The sequence below is a fragment of the Oryzias latipes genome, chromosome 14 (genome assembly GCF_002234675.1).
Source record: "Oryzias latipes chromosome 14, ASM223467v1".
NCBI lineage: Eukaryota > Metazoa > Chordata > Actinopteri > Beloniformes > Adrianichthyidae > Oryzias > Oryzias latipes.
The window spans coordinates 16,380,625-16,403,277 of record NC_019872.2 but is presented as its reverse complement, the minus strand read 5'-3'; the positions used below and the strand labels follow the sequence as shown (position 1 = coordinate 16,403,277).

Below are 22,653 nucleotides of genomic sequence, written 5' to 3'. Positions count from 1 at the left end.
GGGCAGCAATAATGAATTGAATAATGAACCACTTCCAGCTATGACTTCATGCTGGTGTGTTGGTCACATGCTTTGTCAGTGCATCATTTACTTCGGCAAATTTTGAGTCGTTGAGATGGGAAAGACCTGTTATGACTCACAGATTGGAAATGACTCCATGGAGTTCTTCGTTTTGAATGTAGGATTCTCTTGTTTGGCTTTTTGTTTTTCTTTTTAGGAAGATAAAAAGTGTTTATCTGCTAGATGTGAGCAGGTTAATTTAATTGGATCCATCTCCCTGCATCTGTGGGCTTAGTGCAGGGCGATCATCACTTTTCCGATCCACCTTCATGTAAGTGTAATGACTGCAGCTTTCAATGTCACAGTAAAGTACAACACAGTGCTCATTTCTCTTGGGACAGGGAGAGAATGAAGGATTACTGTAGGATGTGTGGAGGACATGAAGAAAGGACAAGACAGGAAAAACAGGAAGGGCAAAGGCATTGGGTCAGGAAAAAAAGGGGTAAATTGAAATGTCAGCTAAATAAGTGTAAAATGCTAGAGTGACAAATATTCAATCCACCTCCTGGATTCACTTGTTTGATGTTGTGGGACATAAAAAAATGGGAGCATTTAAAGTGCAGCCCATTTCTCGCACCAGTACAAAGGACTGCAGGGAAGGCAGGGCAGAGGGAACAGTATGATCTGCAACCTGTATATTCTGAGCAGCATCAGAGACATGCACAGCAGTGGGAGGCATTCTTGCAAGCATAAGTGAACCACCAACCCGGATAGCAATCCAAGCAAATTTACCAGAGGAGGCGGGGAAGCATGGAGGGAACGGGAGGTATGAGAGGGAGCAGATCTATGAAAAGAAGAGGAGGAGAGGGGGGGTGTTGCATGCTCACGGAGAGTGACAGAGACAGAGCAACGAACAAGAAAGAAGCTCAGAGATAGAGAGGAGAGCACTGAGCAGAGATGGGGACCGATCACTGACACAGAGCTAGTTGGAAGGACTGAGATCAACACAGAACAAAAGAAGAGAAAGAGGAAGTGAGTGAAGGTGGATAGAGAGCAAGGGGGAAGGGGGCAAGGAGACACAAAATGATGGAGACCAGAAACATTTTTTACAGGACGCCTTTTCTTCCCTGTTGCCTGCAGCAGACATGACTCTGGGCACTGGACTGTGCTGAAATTAGCCAGGGGGACAACAAGGGACAACGGGTCTGCAGCTAGCTGCTGCGGTTCAGCTTGACTGGATGCAGCAAGGCAGCTGATTTATCACTGATGGTCTGTGTGGCAGTGTGTGTGTGACTCTGTGTGTGTGCGCGGGTTTTTATGGGTCTGTGTAGAGCTCAGAGCTATGGGAGCGACCATTCCTCCAGTCATGAAATGACATTTAGCAGGCAGGAGCTTTGTGTGCTGGTGTGGATCTGCTGTCCTCGGCTGGAAGAGTGAGAGTGGGATTCAGAGCTGTCTTTGAGGGAAGGAGTGAGTGTGTGTGTGTGAGTGTGTGTTTACAGTGCCGATTGCCAAGATGAGCCAAGGAGAATCAGCTGCATGTGATGTGTGTTTATGTTAAGGAGGCAAGGTTGCAGGAAAGGCAAATGCATACAATGCAAGGACAGGTGGAGAAGAGCCTCGATGGCACAGAGCGCAGCTGAAGTGATTGGGGGGTAAGGAGGAGGACGAGAAAGGAGTGAAGAAGTAGGGGACAGAAAGAGGCAAGTGGAAAAGAGAGGGCAATCATGGCTGTCATACAGTGAGCTATAGCATATGCTGTAGTGCAGAACAGAGTGGTGCTGCAGGGGGAGGACAAGCATCACTGCGCTGGGGAGGGGGAATAGATCGAGGGAGAAAGAGGAGGGGGGAGGCATTCAGCTTACCACCTCTTCAACACCAAGTGGGGGGGGGGGGAGCACAGCAGGACGGGCCCAGCAGAAGACAATCACGCTCACGGGGGACACTCCCGGCCAGGTCGACGTGTAGAGGTCAGGGGGGGGAGCTGATGAGGTACAGGGGTTTAGTGTAACCCCTGCTGGTGCAAGCAAGCACAGGCTGGTCCTGTGAGGCAGAGGAAGGAGTCGGTTGAGGGAAGAAGGGGTCGCTCCCCAAGCCCCATTTCTGCCATCGTTCCATCACCATGGGAGAATGGACCATTTTGGAGAGGCTGCTGGAGGCAGCTGTCCAGCAGCACTCCACCATGATTGGAAGGTAAGACTGATGGATTGGTTGTGTAAAGTTTTGTTTGTCCAAAAAAAGAATGGTGTCCTTTGTGTACAGTACGTGTTGTTTTATGTAATGGCATCCCCACAGAGACTCCTCAAGGATTGTCCCGTTGCTCTCCTCTGTTCCATGATCCCACCAGTCTTCCCCGTGTCCTTCTTGTCCCCTCCACTCTCATTCTCCACACTTATCACTAGTTAAGGGCTAAAATAATTGGACTTAATCAATACCGGGCTTTACCAGGCATTACAGATAATGCAGAGAGGTTCCTATGTTGATGCCAGCTAATAGCCTGAGCATTGATAGATGGTACTTGGCCACCGACCAACAGAACAGAAGGATGAGAGGGGAGTAGGAGTGAGAGGATGGGGTGGAAGATGAAAGGATGGTGGGCAAGCAGGTGAGGAGGATAGAATCAAAGGGAGGAGCAAATGAAACACAAAAAAGTTAGTTCCCATTACTTTCATGGGCAACCACTACTGCCATAACGTGACCAGATATTCTTCGAAGGGTTTGTTGGGGGACATCCAACAAACAAGTTGGATTTGCAGTGGACATGCTGTGAAGATGTGCTGTAATCTCTCTGTGAAATGTCTGCTCCACATCACCTTTGAGTGATTAATGGGATGCAAAAGTGGAATTTTCCATTCAATGAACACAATACACATGTCCCACTTGGATGCTCATAATAAAAAGTTAACATGATTCAGTCAGGGAAATCTGGATTTACCATTAACAGCTCAAACAATTTGAACTAAGTGTAATTTCTGCAACAAAGTCAAACTTCTATGTCCTAGATTCTTCTTTGACAGGCATTATATAGATGTGTGCATTTGTGCGATTGGGTGTGTGTCTTATGCTCTGCGGGTTAAATGAGGGGAAATTGGCCAATGCATTCAGTCACTGCCCTGTGCAGAGTGTGCACAGAGCAGTAAGGCTTTATCGTCTGAATGACTTTTACTGTAACTGCATCAAAGTAACAGAGATGATGTGAGCCCCAATAAACCTTCCACAAAATGCATAGAAACCATTTACAAGGACTTTCCTTGCAGCACTGCAGTCAGTTCTTTCTCTGCAACTGCATTAGCCAATGACTCACCTAGCTTGACTTATTTTAAAGATTCATTAAGCAATATTTTTGTCCCATATGATCTTTTTTTTTCCTATTTTGGGGATTCCTGCCAAGCTCACCAAGCTCTGCAAATTTTGGCGTAATGTCTTTTGAAATCTAAACAAAACTTGGTGGCTCCTTAAAGTCCTACTCCAATCATCTTTTGATCTATTGTAAGAATGTTTTCAGTGGTCTTTTAATTATGATGATGCCATTTTTAGCCCAAATAAAAAAACTTGTGTCGCTTCTGCAGAGCGGCAGGAGTTTCTTAGAAATTTGCATGTAAGTTGTGGGCGGGACCATTGGCACGGAGGAAGCCTGCAGTCATTTCCCATCGATCCCTTTGTTTCCACTATCTTCTGCTAGCTTACATCCCATCACAACCCTAAGCTAACATTACAGGTTCAACAAAAAAGGCGAGCAGTATTGGTTGCTTTCCAGCTTTACAGTGTTGAGCCAAATGCCAGCTCAGACGAAGAAACCGAAATCGTAAATGGATCTAGTCGTCTACAAGTGGATACATCAGAATGGAGCCGAGCAGGGAGCTTGTGGCTTGCCAATTGTAGTTTCATGTAAAAACTAAGAGCTTTTTCAAATAGCATTGTTTAGTCTTTTCACCATATTCACCATAATTTGAATAAAGAAATACACAAAAATGTAGTTTTCATCTTAATTTTCATCTTAATTTTCTTTAGACATGTCCTCCATCATCAGACAAATGCTACAAGAACATATTAAAAACATTTACTTGGAGTGGGTCTTTAACAGAGAACGAGCTTGATTTTAAATACCCAGAGTAAGGCCACGAAAAGCGAGAGGAACTTCATTACAAAAAAAACTCCAACAAATATTTTATCTAAGGTGAAAGACCAAACAAAGGCTAAATTGCCTGTGAATATTGGAATTACGTTCAACAGGTGGCCAGAAAAAGGAGACCAAAGGGATGTCCGTGTTGCTCTGTTTCTGCTGGATATGTGAGTAGGCAACTGTTTGCTAACATGTTAGCCGTAACAACCCGATAATCAAGATTCTAACAGTTGTGAACTTGTTTTGGAGTCTTTCCGCCCCCTAGTGGTCAAAGAAATTACTTAATGCAGCTTTAAGATCCAGAGCTGGCAGATGAGTCAGCCAAACCCTGTGAGCACAGGGTTCAAAGAAAGCTGAAAATGAATCTCTAGATGATTCAAGCCACCTACAGTCTTTCAGAGGCACAGAAGCAACTCTCAATTTGTCTGTTACTTCAAAAGTCTTATAGAATCGTCTGAAGATGTCATGGTTTCCTGTTATTCACCTAATTTGAGCTATTTGTTGATCATGCACTGCACTGGCTGAACATTTTAAAGGGTTTCTTGAAGACATAATATAGTAAATGGAAAAAAAATGCTTTAACTTAATTACAATCAGTTTATAGATCAATTATGTATGCGACAATCTGGCGTGATATTTGACTATTCTTGACTATTCAAACTATTCGTAGTGACACAAATTCAGATCGTTAAAAACAGCCCCAGCACAGGGAGTAGTTTAGACAACATCAACAGTAATGTACCGCTGAATACAGTGAGATGCTTTGTAAGTGATCCCCATGTGTTTGGCTTCCCTCAGTTTGTGTTTGTCCTGCAAGGCTCTCCAGTTGTTCCTAGGCCATTAAGTGTAACATTAGATGCTTTCCTGTGGAGGTTTCTCATTCTACTCAGTCTGCCATAGGGTATACAAGAATAGAAATACTGGCTTTGGAATCTCTGCTTGTAGATCCCTGATTTTCATTTAATGATTTTGAAGGTGTCCCTGTATGTGCCCCTGTACCTAAAATGCACTGGAGCATTCTTCAAGATTTTTTTCTTTCCTTTTCTATAAATGAGGTCAGCCTGAAGCAGCTTCTTTCAAATGATTGATGAGAATCTGGACATTTTATCAACTAACTTTTTTTTTGGTAAGAGTTAAAAATTGGTAAACATATTTATGCAAAAGCCACCAAAGAAGAAAAGTGAATTCCTAATCCTAAGCATGTGTCTGCATGGTCAGGAAATTAGTATTCTTTAATAATTCCCTCATCTGAATGACGTCTATGGATGTACCAGCAAGTTGGAGAATTGTTCACCACTGGCACACTTTTGTGCCGCAAAGGTGCCTCCTAGATTGATACCAATCCAAACTAAACCCTACATTGAGACCAAATTTATTGCACTGACCTCTACGGGTTGAAAGGTTCAAGTCTTTTGTGCTACTGACCACGCCCAACAACCCAGTTGGCCATGGTCAGTTGTGACCCATTTGCACTTGTGAACACGACCAACTGTGATGTAGTGTTGCACTGTTGTGCATTGTGAAGTTTCAACACTTCACTGGGGTGTGGCCGGAGCATGCAGCCACTGCTCAATGGCATCACGAATGGGACGTCCAGCCTGTGTGTGTTGTTACTTTCAATTAATTTGCATGTGTGCAATTGCAACAGGAAGGATCCAGTTCCAAAGCACAGAAAAGTGTGTCCCCCTCATGACTGTTGTGTCTTTCCTGCATCAAACTTTGGAACATGATTGCATGTCGGTTTTTACTTTCCAGTGCCGACGTGTAGTGTGATGGAGTTCCATTGTCGGATGTCTAGCTACAATTAAGCCATTTCTTAATTGTAGGTATTAAGCTAACCTATGCCCAGGCATAGGTAACGAATATAGGAGTAAAAAAATGACGTTGGAAAGACGAGGAAGCGTTTTTACGGCATAGGTTAGCTTAATTATGGTCTCTGAAAGGAACAGACAATTGAGAGTTGCTTCTGTGCCTCTGACTAACACCAGGTGCCTTGCATATGATTCAGAGATTGATATGTGTTTTTATCTTCTAACTGAGCAATGTGTGTGCATGGATAACCTATGACTTTCACTGTAATTATTCCATTAAAAAAATTATTGTCAAGGCTGTAGTAATCACAATAATAAATACTTTTAATGAGGGTTAAAATTTGCCACAATTATGCTGAAACCTCAAGGCTTTGTGTCTTGAAATCTGTTATTCATAAAAAATTTGGCCTCTGATGAGCAGCTAGCTTTAATGTTGGACATTTATGTTTCATTTTTATATATAACAGTGCAGCCTTGATGATATTTGCGGTTGTCTTATATGTCTTAAGGGTTTTTTTTAAACATAAAGGAATGTTTTGTAAATAACTATTTGACATACTGAAAGTACAGGTTTCCACCCAATTCGAATATTGTGTTTTTCATTTACAGTAGATATTTAAAAGTTTTTCTGCATAAAAATGTATTTAAACACATTACAAAACTATCAGAAAATGCTGTTTTTTGTGGGAAACGACTTACTGGTAGTTATTCTGCCACAAGGGTATCCAAACACAAACCTTTAATTTTTTATGTATTATGACAGGTTTCTGTCTTGTAATACCACAAAACACAAAAACTACATCTTTAGTAAACATAATAAATACACTTGCAGATTTTGATAAAATCTTTACATTTTAAAATATACAGTTGTTTGCAGTTGTTGTTTGCTGCGTGGATGTTTTGCACGGGACAGGTCAGCATGTTTGCAGGTTTAAAAAAAGAGATGCTTTTATGTTTGGAAGGATCAGACCAAGGCTTTTTTATATCTTGGAGGAAGGAAAGAAGGAAGTATCTTGGTGCATCTTTCAATAGACTGCATTGCTGTATTGAGCCAACACACCAAAGATAAATGGAGCAAAAAAAAAGAAAAAAGAAAATAAAAAAAAGGCAGGGATAATGGAGCAACTGAAGGGATCTCAGAAAAAAACCCATAAAGGATGGATAAAAAAGAGATGTGAGTGAGCTGCAGTGGGAGACTAAAAGGCTTCACGGGGGAAGCATGAAAGATATAAAGGAGGAAAAGTTTTCTCTCTGCAGAGGTTTGGTGCTGAGAATCTGTGTCAGGGTCTGCTGACAGACTGTGCAGCAAAGGAAAAAGGCTGGCACATAAACTCAGTGTCCCCACGCATTGATGAGATTAACTAAAAATAACCTTTCCTTTTTAATTTCATATTCATCCAAAGGTAAAAAACTACTTAAAATGTTGGATTCATGCCATTCAGACAGAAGTGCCCTTGAAAATAAAACATCTGCAAGAATTAACAGCTCTTTTAACAAAAACAAAAAGGTACTCATGTCTTTGTACTAGTTTTTCTTCACAGCTTTTTAATATGTTTTCCCTTTTGTCTCTTCAGATCAACATGCTTTTACCAATGCAGCAAGGTTAAATTATGTATTACTAATCACAGGTCATTCTAAAATTTAGCATAATTCATAAAAGCTTAATACGTGGTGTTTGTTTGCCGTAGCAACAAGCTATTCATTAAAAATGTATAGAGTGTTGACCGACTCCTTCATAACTCCCAACAAAGTGAAACATGTGCTGCTTTTTAAGCCTAAGACTATGCCCTAAACCACACAGGCATGTAAGGATGAACTATTCCAAACCAGACGTGTTCATATTCTCTCAACTTCTCTCTAAATATGTCAGAACACGGACCAGAAGGAGGGGATCTATATTAAGAAAAGCAGCCCAGATCTCCCAAAACAATATGAGTTTCAGGTCTTTGTTGAAACTGGAGTCTTGAGTTGGTCAAAACAGATGGAAAAATGGGCAGAATTCCTTTCTTCTCTTATGTTCCTCTTCAAAACCAACCTTGTTCTGGAGCAATAACACCCATATCCAGGCAATTTACAGGCTATATAATCCATCATGTGGCGGGGGGGGGGGGGGGGGGGGGGGGTGTTCCAAATTAAACTGTTTCTGTGGACATGAGGAGCTGTCATTAACTTACTAATGCAGGACGAGCTGATGTTGGATGTTATTGATTATTCGGTTTGACGGTGCAAAGATCTGCAGAAAAGCTGAGCTCAGCTTTCAGTCAGCACAAGGTATTATTCATAGCCAATCAGTGGTGTGTGTGTGTGTCTGTGTGTGTGTGTGCACAACTTTTATGTTCTGCTACAAGCAAGGTTCTGCATTACTAAGACTTGGAATAAAATTCATCAGTCTGATAAAAAACAGAATCTTTTAGGTTTTTATCATAGTAAAAAATCATAATAAAACAGCGTGCTGCACTTTTTTTAAATTGTAAGTAATCTAATAAAGCACATTCTATATGCATAAATCAGCAGTTAATTTTCCACCATCCATTCATTTTTATTAACTGATATATTCAGTTTAATCAGTTGCGCAGAAGCTCTTCAAACACCTTGAAAACAAAGAAGAAATCAGCATGTGGTGCACCACATATATACACAGAATTGAAGTGGGATCAGTTGGGGAAAGAGGGAAATTTGCATTTCCTTTGCACAAATGTTGTGCCATCTCATTATGGGATGCAGTGTCAGGGGGCCAAGGAATCAACAACTGTTAGCCAGTCTGCCATTCATCCCCTCACCTCAGACAGGCCGTACAAGACAAGTGTCCATGTGACTTTTTAGAAGCACACACAGGAGATACAACTTTCATTTATCCAGTCATTCATTTATTTTTTCATGAAAATTGTTGATTGTCAAATATGTTTACATTTTAGTTGTACATTATTGAACATTTTCACGATCGGAAATGAGCAGAGTTGAAGAATACTTAAGTTTTTTACTTTTCTGTGTTTCATCTAGAAACGCAGAAAAGTAAAAAAGTAAAAAAAAAAAAAGTCGTTGATTTTCGGAGTTATTATTTATGCATAGATAAAAAATTAAGTAACTGTGTAATATAAATTCGGCTGAAACTGTTCTGATTAACATGCATTTTTATTTACCGTAGTTCTTAACAAGAGACTACTTAGTTTCAGTCTAACGTAGGCAAAAAACCCAAAAGGAAACGTTCAACTGATTTACAGTTAATTACAAAAGATTCTACACCAACCTACTGTAGTTTATTTTGGATGTCAATTCCAATTTACACAAGGCAAAATTATTTAGTCAATAGAAAGAGATGTGCACAGTCCTTAACCAGAATAAGTTCATCACCTTCCAGTTAGGCAAGCAAGTCAACATTACATTCACCTTCAGTGATTTTAGACTTTTGGAATCCAAGTTGAGATGTTACTGATTTAAAAAAAAAAATTAAGGAAAAGAACCTACAAGGATGGGAACATGACAACGATAAGACACAAACAAAAACAGTGCTGAAAAGGGGACTTACGACAGAGTTTTATGCAAATTTTAACATGTATCCAAATGCAGGACTAGAAAACAATGTTAAGGGAAGATCCAGAGTTCTTTAAAAACAAAAAAACACCACTCTAGGGTGGGAAAACTCCACAAACATGTTAGGACTCGAAAACAGCATGATTTGTGCATGAACCCAGGACAACAGACAGAACAAAAGCAATACTACAACACAGAATACAGAAACAGACACACTTAAATAGAGCTCAAACAAATGAACCTAAAGTCCAGGCAGCTGTGCGCCACTCATGGAGAGCCACAGGAGAGGGGGCGGAGCCTCTGGGAGAGCCCACAGCCAACCTGGACACAAGTCACTAGTACAGGGTGAAACAAAACAGAACTAAAGGATGTGACCGCATGACATAACTACAAAAAAAACAAACAAACGTTATTCTTGTGACTTTTTTGTTGTTGTTCCTTTTTTGGAAAAATTTACTTTAGGACGGGTAAATTACAAATGCCCTAAAATTTTCATACCGCAATTGTTTCACGTTTTCAGTACATATTTTTTTCAGAATGAGTAATATCTGCTTTGGCCAAATTTTCTAAGTGATATTAAAATGATAACTGTTGGCTGAAATTCTCACATTTTGACTTGATGTTGTGCGATCAAAAAAATCAATAATGACACAACTGTTTGGAAGTCTTTTTCCTCTAAATATTCTATATACCCTGAATTACAAATATCAATGCAACTTTAACATAAATGTCAGCATAAGAAGTTAACTAAAAATGTCTACCTCTCTACTCCAAAAACCACACCTCAAAAGGTTTTACCCAAACCCCCCAGAATTGTGTTTTTTACACATATTGTACTGTGCAAAGAATTTTAGTTTAAGTAAAACAAGTCATGTGAGAATCATGAAGTTTTAAATAAAGATTTGTTTAATTGACCTCATTACATCTCTTGATATTGCTTAAAGTTGAAGTGTTGATATAAAGTTTTGACGTGGTGTAACTCATAGTGTACTAACGCACTGAGAGGTTTCTTCACCTCTGCTTGATATGCCTTTTTTATTTTGTCTTTGTCATTTAGGCTTTAATAGCAGAATGAACGTCTGTGGTAATATAAACCCAGAATGTGATGTCCACGCATGTGGATACCAGATCTGAAGAGGTTAAAGCCACCTGGAGCTGTGTACTGAACTATTACAGCATCAATCAGCACAAACAAAGAGGAATGTCAAAGGAAATGTTCTTTGGTGCGGAACAAACAGGCCAGTTTGAAAGTCCTCGTAATGCTGTTTTTGCTGATTGTAACAATGCAAGTGGCACATGTTTTGATACTGAAGACTTAAATACAATCTTTTGTTTATGTCTAAACTTTACCAAAAAGAAAAAATAAGACATTAACAAAAAGTACAATGCTAGAAAAAATGTCTTCTATGTGGTTTGTCCTTTTTCTGATTTTACAGCATTTTTTTCAAGCATCTTATGAAAAGTTTGGGGCCCTTTTGTCGTGTTTGTTGGATATAAGACTTCTAAGGGAATTTTTAAAACAAAATTGAGTGCTTTTTCTATCACTAGGGTGTCTATAATTCTACATCTCTTTGAAAAACAATAGTAAAAAAAAAAATTCTACAGGACCATTGTTGAGCGATAATAACTTAGAACTTATAAAATGTTTAGAAAATTGATTAGAAAAATATTTTTCTAAGTACGTTATGCACTTCTTTTCACAAGACTCTAAGACTTGAGTTAAAGAATAAGGAAAAAGGTGATTATTTTTATTATATCTAAACAGATCAAAATAGATTCACAGATTCATATATTTTTCTAATTCAAGCAAAAAAAAAATCTGATTAAATTATTTGCAGGACCACAAAAAGCAGATTTCTGTTTATGATCACATTAATTTGTCATTCACTCCTTTAGCCTGTTTAATGACACCTGACTTCTGGAACACTCTGTACTTTTTGAAGTATACAGTGAAGGCTCCGAACTAAATCTGTTGTAAACATTTCCTTGTTCATGTCAAATCAGATTTATTGCTACATCCTTGAACCCCCCCATCTTTCACTCTCCTTTGCACATGCTGACCATAAAAAAACGCCCTGTTAGCTGAATCAGAGGCTGAGTTGAAGTCAGGTCAGTCGCATGATTGATCTGTAAATAACTTTTTCATATCTGTTAACCCAAAGATCAACGGGGGGGGTTTGGTTTGCCATCACAATATTGATTCTCCAAAGAACCTCATGAGTAGACATTAAGAACTTTCCAATTCAGTACGCATTGCATTATTTAATTAGGTCTCTAGCAATGTGCCTGCCTCAAAAAAGAGCTCAGAAATAGCAGTGAATAAATATTGAAAGCTAAACTGGTACTAGTTCTGTACAAGTCAAAACCAAATTACTCATGGGCTCCAAGACGTGTTTTTTTTCTATGACTGTGTAGGTTATGTAAAGTAATTGTAAAACCACTAACAATGATGCCAGTGTCAGCTGATTATGTTTGACATACATACTTTCACATTTTGCTCCCCCTTAAATCCTCTCAAGTGTAAACTAAGGCAGTGAAAGGCAATCTAAACACAGGTAGAGCATAAAATACACTTAAGAATTGGAGTCTAAGAAGACCTGCAACACAGTAGGATTCTAGAAAATAATGGAAGCGCATTAAGAGAAGGTTTTTTTTTAACTAAATTGAAAGGATCAAAAACTATAAATCAAATCTAAATCTTTCATTTTGATAATCTAAATTTAATATTTTAAAAATAGAACTGGATTGTCTTAACAGATATTTTCCTGCAGATCTCAAATAAGGGCTCCTTCACTGTTTAAATATGTTAGACATACTGTAGCTACTGCAGAATGAATGGATTCTGTCAATATCTGCAGTAAAATTTGTCAAGTTTGAAATAGTTTTCTCAATGCATCATTCATGGTTGTGTGGACTGTGAAGTCCTATCATCACTTTACATTTTGATGAGTCACCGTTTCTTCTATTAAACATTCCAAAATCCCGTTTTGATTGAATCAGCGTTGTGTTTTGGTTGCAGTCCAAAGAGAAAAACTGACGTGACTCATTAAAAAAGTTCTTAAGCTTTCAAGCTTTTTAAAAAAATGTATTTGCATGCATAAAATATGCCTGCCTCAGCGTTAAATGAAATAAAAGAGGGTAGATTTGATAAAAGGGTACTTTTAGACGATAAATGAGATGTAGCCAAGCTGCATCTGTTACTCTTGGAGCTGCTCATCATGCTTGGTTATGCAACTGAGATGTCAAAGCTGAGCATAGATTTTTTTAACCAATTCTGTTCTGCATCAGCTTTGTGATTTACTTGTTTCTTTTCTTCTGCTATTATTTTCTTAATTTATGTATCCTCTTAACCTTAACCGGTTGTTTTGCTGCAAACCTTGCTTCAGTAAATGCTGCTCACCTGGTTTAGATGTGTTCAGTCAATCAGAAACTGGGCGGATTCAATCCAGCTAATCAGCATCTACAGTATTGGACAAGGTTTAGCTGCAAAACAAGCAGGGCGATAGCCCATGAGGAACGGTGTTGGTGACCCCTGCTTTCAGTTTTAATTGACACCATAACACATTGAGATTCTTTCAATAAGTTTTCTTGGTTTCCTCTTTTAATCCCAAAGACAGCTGAAACCTTTTCTCTCTAAGACACAGATGTGGAAGTGTCGACTGCGTTGAATTGTCAAAAAAATGAAGGAAAAAAAAAGCTGCAGAATGATTGTTTTTTTTCTTATTTTTAATCACTAATTTCTAACACACAGTCAAAAAATTGATTCAAGCAAAGAAGAAAAAACAATCTAAAGAATAGAAAGTACTTTGTTTTTTAATTAAACTTTTATTCTACAAAATATCCTGCCAGAAATAACGTTTAATACAGAATACCGTTTTACCTGAACCTAGAAAGCACCTGGAGGAAAAAAATAAATTAATTTTAATTATATTGCAACACACTAAAAAATATATAGAAATGTAAGCCATGTCAAAATGTGATAAAAGTTTTGCATTCTTTTTTTAAAGATTTGCTTTTAAAAACAGAAAAGTGCATTAAAATGATCAGGATTTCTTTTTTTTTAATAAACATGTTTGTGCTCCTATATTTATGAAGATTACAATCTTGCATGTTTCACAGATGTGTGGGCTAAACCTTTGACTATTAATAAACTTTGGAAAAAAAGCAGAGATGAGGGGTGGAAGAGATAAAATATTCATCATTAAGCTGCCTAAATGCAAGACTTACGACGATCTTTACTTATTACATGCTGTCATCAGTAATCAGTGGAGCTTATTATAGAGAGTGTAGGGTGAGAGGTATATTTATATCCAAGGTGTCTTTACAGATGACACTGCCCTCATCCAGGCCTTCCACTAAGGCATGTGCACACACACTGCTGTAAATTATCCTGCCGTACAGTAGAAACAAAAAGAAATGTTTAGCAATAATCCATGTGTGTGAGCAAATGTGTGTTTTCTGATGCATCAGCTCATGTGCCTGGGGCCAGCGTTCTCCCAGAAGGTTGCAGGCAGCAGCTGCTGTATGAATGAACGAGTGTGTGTGTGTGCGTGTGAAAGCCTCTGGGAAAGACAGAACGTGTATGTCCAGTCAACACACCAGCTGATGAGCTGCTGGCGTTCCTTTTTATTACACACAATCTTACAGGTCAGTCATCTTCCTACCGAGCAGTTTGAAGTGACAGCAACATAATTAAGAATAGCTTTGCTACTTTTTCCTGTCCCCTTTCCAGGGTTAGCTTTTATGTGTCCACAAGCTGCTGCTGTTCTTTGCGGTTTATGAATGTGCAGTACAGTAGTGACGCTCCAAGATGAGAAAAAGGTTTTACATTGAAAAACTTGTATTTTTTGTTCTGGCAATGAATAACAAATTTTTTTTTGAATGGGACGAGAGATGGAGAACGTCTCTAAATGTGGAATCATTAGTCTTAACAAGTTGACTAAGTCGATGGCAGCTAAATGAGGGGATGAGAGGGAGAATGATGTCAGAAATCAATAGCCATTACCATTAAAGAACTTTAGGTTAAATGACCTTTTTTTACCAAAATAAAAAATAATAAATACAGCTTACTGCTTTCTTTATTACTTGAGTCAGCGAGTGGCTTTAATTCCCATTCTACTCAATCAGAACAAGTTCAAAAGTGCTTGAAATTTTGGTGGTTATTGAATATTCTGAATTTTTATGCTTCAACTTCCAGCATTGGCTCGTTATTCTGCAGAACTTAAAACACAGATGTTTGCAGATACGCCTTTTTTTTTGTCAATGCAGCAATCTGCCTCAAGCTGATTATCCTGTGATCCAGCAGAGGGGTGCAGGCAATCACACGCTCCCTAATACATGCGCAGCCTTGGGATTTTTCCAAATAAATTAGGAAGACTAAAGTAACTGCACAAATAAAGACTTGAAATAAAAATTAGAAATAGATAGTCATTTTTTAATGGTTTAACCCTTTGAAGCCTATTGATGCAAACAAGCAAACCAAGTCAGCTCCAGAATTACCTTAATTTACCATCTACTTGCAAGCAAAAACACATCAAGGGGTTAATTCATAATTCATAATTAACAGTTTTTTTTTTGTAATTGACATTAACCAGTTATTTGGGAAAATAATGTATTTTATAGAGTTTTTAAATAAAAGCTGTAACAATCCCTACATAAAGATATTTTGATGTTTACCATAACCACATTGTTTGTTAGGTGTGGAAAATGACTGTTTTAAGAGTAGAAATGATTTGAACTAGCACAGACACTAATACAATTATGCATATATATGTATACATCTTAAGATTTGAATGTAAAATTTGTGGTCAAAAGTTGTTTAAAGCTATTTGTCATTTATTGGTAATGCAGAAAAAACTCACAACAACACAAACAGGTCAGTAGGATCATGTTTATTAAAAATTTGACAATGTAGAACAGTTGATATCAGACAAAAGAAATGTCCCAACGAGCACCGTTACTAGTCAAATAAAGGCCAAATAATCATTTCACATCTCTTTAATCTAAATACACTTTCAATCTATAGAATGCTGAAAAGAAACCAGGCTTGCAGGAAAATCCACATAAATAACAAGCAACCTCTTTACTGGTAGAACTTCAGTCTAGATTTGAAGAAGAAACCTAATCAGTTTTTTCTTAGTTTGTCTGTAATTTATTTTCAAAAGTGATGAAAATTTTGCCTTTCTGAATTAATTTGAACAAGATCTTTATTCAGCTTTAACGGATTTTGCTTTTTGCTAACATGAGCTGTTTTGTAATCTTTTAAGAGTTGCTGCAGAATATTTCAATGTGTTATATAATTTAAAACTGGATTTAGAATGTGCCAGTTTACTGCCTTCCTGCCAGAGATCGTATAGATCTTTAAAAAAATTCAAATCTATTCTAAACATTCACAGTGTTTTGTTAAAGTTTAACCCCTGACACCTATTGATGCAAATATACATCAAACCACTTTGGGTCTAAACTTGAAAGCAAAAACATTAGAAAATGTTTTCATAGTTAGAAATAAATTCAGGCATCAAGGGGTCAGAAGAATTTTTAAAGGAAATCTTTCAGGTTTTTTTCAGTCAGAGGTTAAATTGTTCTGTCTGATTCTAAGAACAAGAAAAGCAGAGAATATGGAGCAAAAACGTATTAAAAGACTAGCGAAAACACAAAACGATGCAGACCAATGGACCCTTGAGGGTGCAGGCTGCTGTTAATTAAGCTTTGGAGGAAGTATTGTCTGGAGTATAGCACGCATTAGGACGGCTTGAAGATAATGAGGAAGCCAGGTCTGAGCAGAACATATAGAATATTGTTGGTTATTTGCAAAGTCTAATTAACTGATGTCACTTTTTTGCATGATAGAAATGTATAGGAATATACAAGCTACAGTATTGGGTTTGGAAACAATATAAGGTAATTAAAATGCAGGAAAGTTCAAGCTGTCCTCCACCAAGCATCAACTTGTCAAGTTTGAACTGTGTCTATATATATTAACAAGATGAATGCAGATGTTCTATTAAGAGTCCCTTTTGAATCAAATATCACCCCTGTAGATTCTGACACAGAGTGAACAATATTCATTTGTGTTCCTTGTATTACTTGAATGGATATTTGCATCTAAATGAGCAGAGCCAGCCCCATATTTTTCTCCCAGCTTGCAGAATCCATCAACTGACTCCTTCTGGTGCAGAGGCCCATCAATTTCTGCCCCGTGGTCAAATCCACTTCTGCCAAGCCACCAAACACTAATTGTTCTCCATGCAGTGAATAAGATGTCAGCTGTATATGTTCATGTCAATTACATACCCAATTTGAAAGTCATAATCTGTTGTGTTTTTAAAGGCAGAGTTAGTGTAGCGAATAAAGTGGCAGCTGAGCACAAGTGGCCGGACTCGTTTGCCTTTTTGAAGACACATGGCTGACTGTCTTTTTTTCCTCCTTGTCTTTGTCACACGACACACAGAGGTGTGCAGGTGGAATAGGAACAGTCGCAATACGACGCTATGTTCTATTTCAAGTTTGTTTAATGTTAACATGCTCCTCTGTTATTTCCTTTGCTTGCCTTCCTCCCTGCCTTACCAGGCTGTCTCCTCATTCACTTCTTTCAAAGACACTCTTTTCATTCCTTAGAAACCCCAGATTTCAGCAATCCTTTTCCCCTCATCCCCAGGTCTCTGTAGCTGCCTATTTTCTGCAGCCCTCTGCTTATTTCTAGAGCTTTCTCTCACTAATTTTCGCAGATGGTTGTGTTAGCTGGCAATAAGGCAGGTGGGAAAAAATTGAGTCATCATTAAAATATGCACACTGGAATTGGAGCACTTTTCATAGCTATAGCTAATGCTACCTTTCAGTTAAAGTATCTTTTAAACTGCACAGAGGTGCCCTTCTGTGCTTAGAAATAAGTGTGTTAGAGTAACCAACTTCTCCTTGCAGGGAGCCTTTGCATCTACTGCATTGTGGCATAAATATTGGGGAGCCCCACAATGCGCAGGCTTTCCCTACTCATTACAAAGAGCTGACAGTGCAGCCTGAAAGCCCCAGTCTTCCTCTGCAGTGCCCGGGTTGGATAGAGACCAGAGCTGTGCAGCACATCAGACCACTGAACACAGCTATGCTTCTCTGTGAAGTGTTGGGCCCTGGGAAAAGCTTCTAAAACTGCAGCACTGCTCTAATGATTCTCCAAGGGAGGTCCTGACAGATTTGGAGATTGCGAGGCATGTGGTCCAGCATCTTTGATTCTGAAAAAAGCAGTTAATAATCCAGCCTCTTGTACTCCTAAGTCTTTGTAGATATAAAATACTACAGTATTACACAGTACAAATGACAAAGCTGTCAGCAAAGGACCAGCCCTAAGGAGGAATATATCCTAACTGTTATCATATTTGTGCTTTATTTCAGGGCAGACCAACATAGGAGTTAAACAAATGTCAATATTATAGATTTTGAATTAATTTAGCACCAGACATTTACACTGACTTCATCAGGGTAATGCTGTGAGCTTTATGGACAAACTGTTCCAACAAGGGTTTTCTTAGGACAGTCACACTGATTAAAAAAAAAAAAAAACTCAAATGAAAATTTGTCTGCTTAGGATTTCTCAGAATTGGTTGAACGTTTCAACATTTCATGTTCAAATCTAGACTAGCTTTTCTTCAGGACTAAAGAACAATGTGATCTATATTTGCCAATTAAAACTTCTTCAGGTAACCCTGCTTTACCAGAGATGAATGCTTACTGGACAAATGATCTGTAATGTCACTCATGAAGGTGAAGGTTTTAATTGGGGATTAGGCTCCACCCATTCTGAAAATGCCTGGTTGAGGAGGTTTGTTGAGTCCTTCCATGGATACGCCCACCTGCCAATCAATCAAACAAACAAACAAAAAACCCTGCCTATAATATACATAAATATATTTAATTAAATATAAATATCTAGTTAAATTAAAAAAAGCATATTAAAACAGATTCTTCCCTCTCGTCTAACACCCACACACCCACACACGCAAACACACACACACACCCACACACACACACACACACACACACACACACACACACACACACACACACACACACACACACACACACACACCACACAATTATGTTGACAATTTTGTTATTTTTGGTGTAAAGTCTCACTTTTTAGTGGAAGACAAATTGCTCTCTCCTTCTTCAGCCTCCAGTGGTTTTCAGAAGAACTGCAACCTTTGGTACTTTTGGTTTCCCTTCAAATTACCTACTGAAATTGTGATTTGGCCATGCATTTAAAAGCTTTTAAATTGCAGAACTGACTTCAATTCTGCCAATTTGTCCCAACATTTTTTCCCAATTAACCCAGGTTGGGCAGAAGCATCTTCTAGCAGGATTGTGACACTTTTTGCTTTTGATTTGAAATGGTTTATTTCAAGCAATCAAATAGAAATAATTTTTATATATACATATACGACCCACTGTTGTTCTATGTACATTAGTTTGTAACAATAACTGCACCTAAATTTCATGATAAAAAGTATTGGAAAAAAACATATATATATATATATATATATATATATATATATATATATATATATATATATATATATATATATATATATATATATATATATATATATATATATATATGTGTGTTTATATTTGCTACTCTAGTAAATTATTTAAAAAGAAGACTTAATTAAGTAAAAAAAAGTCTTTAAAACAATGTGTTATGTCGATTTTTCAAATATGTTTCAACAATAACATTTTCATAAGAAATGTTTGGGGAGCGCTGATAAAGTGATAAAGTGACAGGTGCTTTTCATCCCTATCACCAAACACAATTCAGGGCCAATAAGTGAGTGGAAACAGGCTTAAATTAAAAACAAACAACAGAAACAAATAGAGACACTTTTTTTCCCCTTTATTTTGGCTCGTCGACCTAATGAAATGCATAGACATGAAAAGATGATGAGACAGACTTCTAAAAGAAATAATAAATAAAAATAAAGAAAACCATTTTTTATCTTATGGAGATAGAATACACTTAGTAGAAAACCAAGAAAATATAAGCTTTACAATAAGTGAACTCTGCTTTGGGAGCAACTTTCATTAAAATTAATGTTATTTTCAAGTTTTTAAAACAGCCTAAAACTTCACTAAAGGCGTAAATTATTTTGTACATGATTACAATTGCAAATCTGACTCCAGAGTGTTCAGTGCCAAACCAACCATGAAGCTCACAACACATCACTGCTTTGCTATGTTCAAACAAAGATATTCATGCATCCGCACAAAAAACGTCCCTTATAGGACTGCACTTCAGTTAAAACAAATTTTCAATATTTTAGTTCTGAGGTTTAAAGTAACCGTTTCTCTAGTTTTAAGATTCATTTAAAAAGTTAACAATATTTTAACTCTATTAAACTATTTTCTCCTTTTTCCCCTCTTTCTGTCTCCTCTCAGGATCCTGCTGACAGTGGTGGTGATTTTCCGAATTCTAATAGTTGGAATAGTGGGTGAGAAGGTGTACGAAGATGAGCAGATCATGTTCATCTGCAACACCATGCAGCCCGGCTGCAACCAGGCTTGCTACGACAAGGCGTTTCCAATTTCGCACATCCGCTACTGGGTCTTTCAGATCATCCTGGTGTGCACGCCGAGCCTGTGTTTCATCACATATTCAGTTCACCAGTCTGCAAAAGCACGCGACCGAAGCTATTCCCTCCTGCATCATTACGTGGATCACCACGGTCACGGTCACCATGGTCGGCACGGTCATGACCATCATGGTCGCAAGCTTCACGCGCGCAACATCAACGGCATCCTGGTGCATCCCGAAAGCAGCAAAGACGATCACGACATGGACGTCAAAGAAATCCCCAACGGGCCCCGAGGGCTTCCTGGAACACACAAAAATGCAAAAGTGCGACGCCAAGAAGGCCTCTCTCGCTTCTACGTCATCCAGGTCGTGTTCCGCAATGCTCTGGAAATCGGTTTCCTGGCTGGCCAATACTTCCTGTATGGCTTTAACGTGCCAGGAATGTTTGAGTGTGACCGCTACCCCTGTGTGAAAGAGGTGGAGTGTTATGTGTCCCGCCCAACAGAAAAAACTGTCTTCCTCGTCTTCATGTTTGCCGTGAGCGGCATATGCGTGCTCCTTAACCTGGCTGAGCTCAACCACATTGGGTGGAGGAAGATAAAGACGGCCATGCGAGGTGTGCAGGCCCGGAGGAAGTCCATCTGTGAGGTGCGCAAGAAGGATGTTTCACACCTGTCCCAGGCCCCAAACCTGGGCAGGACCCAGTCTAGCGAGTCGGCCTATGTCTGACAGAGGCTTCTCCGCCTGGGAGCTCGGGGACCTTTGAAGTTATGGAGAAGAGCTTTTCCTGGGCCTGCTCAGTAGAGAGCAAAACTGACAACTCTATTATTACTATTCAGGAGCACAGATTCTGAGTTACAACGGAACAATGGTTCACCAAGTAGAGTTTTTTGACACTTGAAGAAAGAAGAATCATCTTCCTAACAAACTGATAAAAACCTCTGCTCTGCCTAGGTGCCACGAGGTGCCTTCGACAAACACAACAGCTAAAACTGAGCAAACACAAGAAATGTTGTAAAACTGTAAAGATAGTCGGAGTTTAAATGATAAAAAGCTTTTGATTATTTGCCTTTAAGTCAGGAAACAGACCCCTTAACTTTTCAGTTATGCAAGAGCTTTAGCGTGTGCATGCATACGCATGTATGTCCGGAGCCAGAAAACTGAATGCTAAACCAATTTAAGCAGCTGAAAGAAAGTTAATATTGTTTGTCATTGTTCACAATATTCAAAAAGAGCACCCCGCCCCCAACAAAAGGTATCAGCACTGATACCATCAACTGGAACACAGTATCTGCTGGAGGTGTTGCAGCCTTTTCCTTTAAAAAATGAAGTCACCATTTTTCACCTGCTATGTAACACTAGGTGCTAATCAGATGGCAGAGTCATGTGGGAGCTTGGGAGCACACAGAGTACATTATCAATGGTTTTAATTAGATTTCCAACATTGTGTTCATTTTGTGCTTCGCTCCCAGTGCCTGCAAGGCTTGGTGTTTACTCTCAGATCCCACAGAAAACTGTGTCTCTACTTTAGCTTGTAAAATGTGCTTGCTGTGGTGAGCTTCTGAATGGATTTTACACGTAAACCTTTTTTCTGATGAACACAAAAGGTGATGTAGCCACAAATACGTTTAACTTATAACCTCAGACTTTTCTCTCACAAGCAGATTTGGTGCCATACTTCAAAGTAAGTGTACATAGATAAAATAATTACACTTAGCCTTTTCCCTAAGAAAGTTTGGATGGGCTTTATGTTGGCGGGGGAGAAGTGGATTCAACCGATAAATCATATAATGTCAGCTTAAAGAATATGTATCATTAATGTGCTCTTTGTTATGCCATCACCTTCTTACCAAGAAGAGTTGCTCCTAAAGGTGTTTTTTTCACCCCATATTGGACTGAAAAAAGCATGTTCCTGAAGCATAAATAGAATGGATAGATAACGAGATGTAACTTTTTAAAAGAGATTGTTTTATTTATTTGCATCCTGCACCTGTAAAATGTTATATTCAGCATGCATGAAGATGAAAACTATAAAGAGATAGAAACAAAGAATATCATTAAGGGAATACTGATGGTGAAAACCAGAAAGGCGCCACAACTGCAGCAATAATAATATGTAATATGTGAAAAGAAATATGTGAATAAATGATTATGCAGTGATTCGGGATTTGCAGTTTCTTAGTACATTGTCAAATATATTTCTACTTTTGATTTTTCTGACCCTGATTTTTGAATAAAACAAGAGAAGAGAGGCAAATAGGGTGCAATTAACAAAGCAACACCCTTTTTCAAAAATTACATTGAGTATTAGTAAAATTAGATTCTAGTTCAGGACCCAAATGAAAGCGATCGGAAAGTTAAATCGAAAGAAGTCACAACTAAACTAATGGCTGGATTTGCCAGTATGGGGGTTTTGGGTTGTCCAGGCCATTGGGGGTCGTAGCCGAATCTTAAAGGAGCCCAGGTTTGTCTTTTACCTCCCTTAAGGCTTCTACTGCCACGCGACGAAAATGGGCCATACCATTGTCGTGCGTTTGATAAGTTTATCATGAAGTATTTGTAATGATAATGTTAGTTATACGCACTTATGACGAATGGGTGATGATGTCTTATACCACACTCTGAGT

General features: G+C 38.5%; 1 protein-coding gene across 2 annotated transcripts; it reads left to right on the top strand.

Moving 5' to 3' along the window:
* The first annotated feature begins 656 nt into the window (after positions 1-656).
* Positions 657-22,186, top strand: LOC101159768 (gap junction delta-2 protein). Of its 2 annotated transcripts, XM_023962269.1 has the most exons (3): positions 657-2,193; positions 4,234-4,290; positions 19,891-22,186. In XM_023962269.1, exons 1-3 carry the CDS (start codon positions 2,123-2,125, stop codon positions 20,753-20,755), a joined length of 993 nt encoding a protein of 330 aa, XP_023818037.1. In that variant the 5' UTR covers positions 657-2,122; the 3' UTR covers positions 20,756-22,186. The 2 variants fall into 2 exon arrangements, with proteins under 2 accessions (XP_023818037.1, XP_004076540.1); XM_004076492.4 differs by lacking the exon at positions 4,234-4,290 and having other exon boundaries at positions 663-2,193.
* The last annotated feature ends 467 nt before the right edge of the window (positions 22,187-22,653 follow it).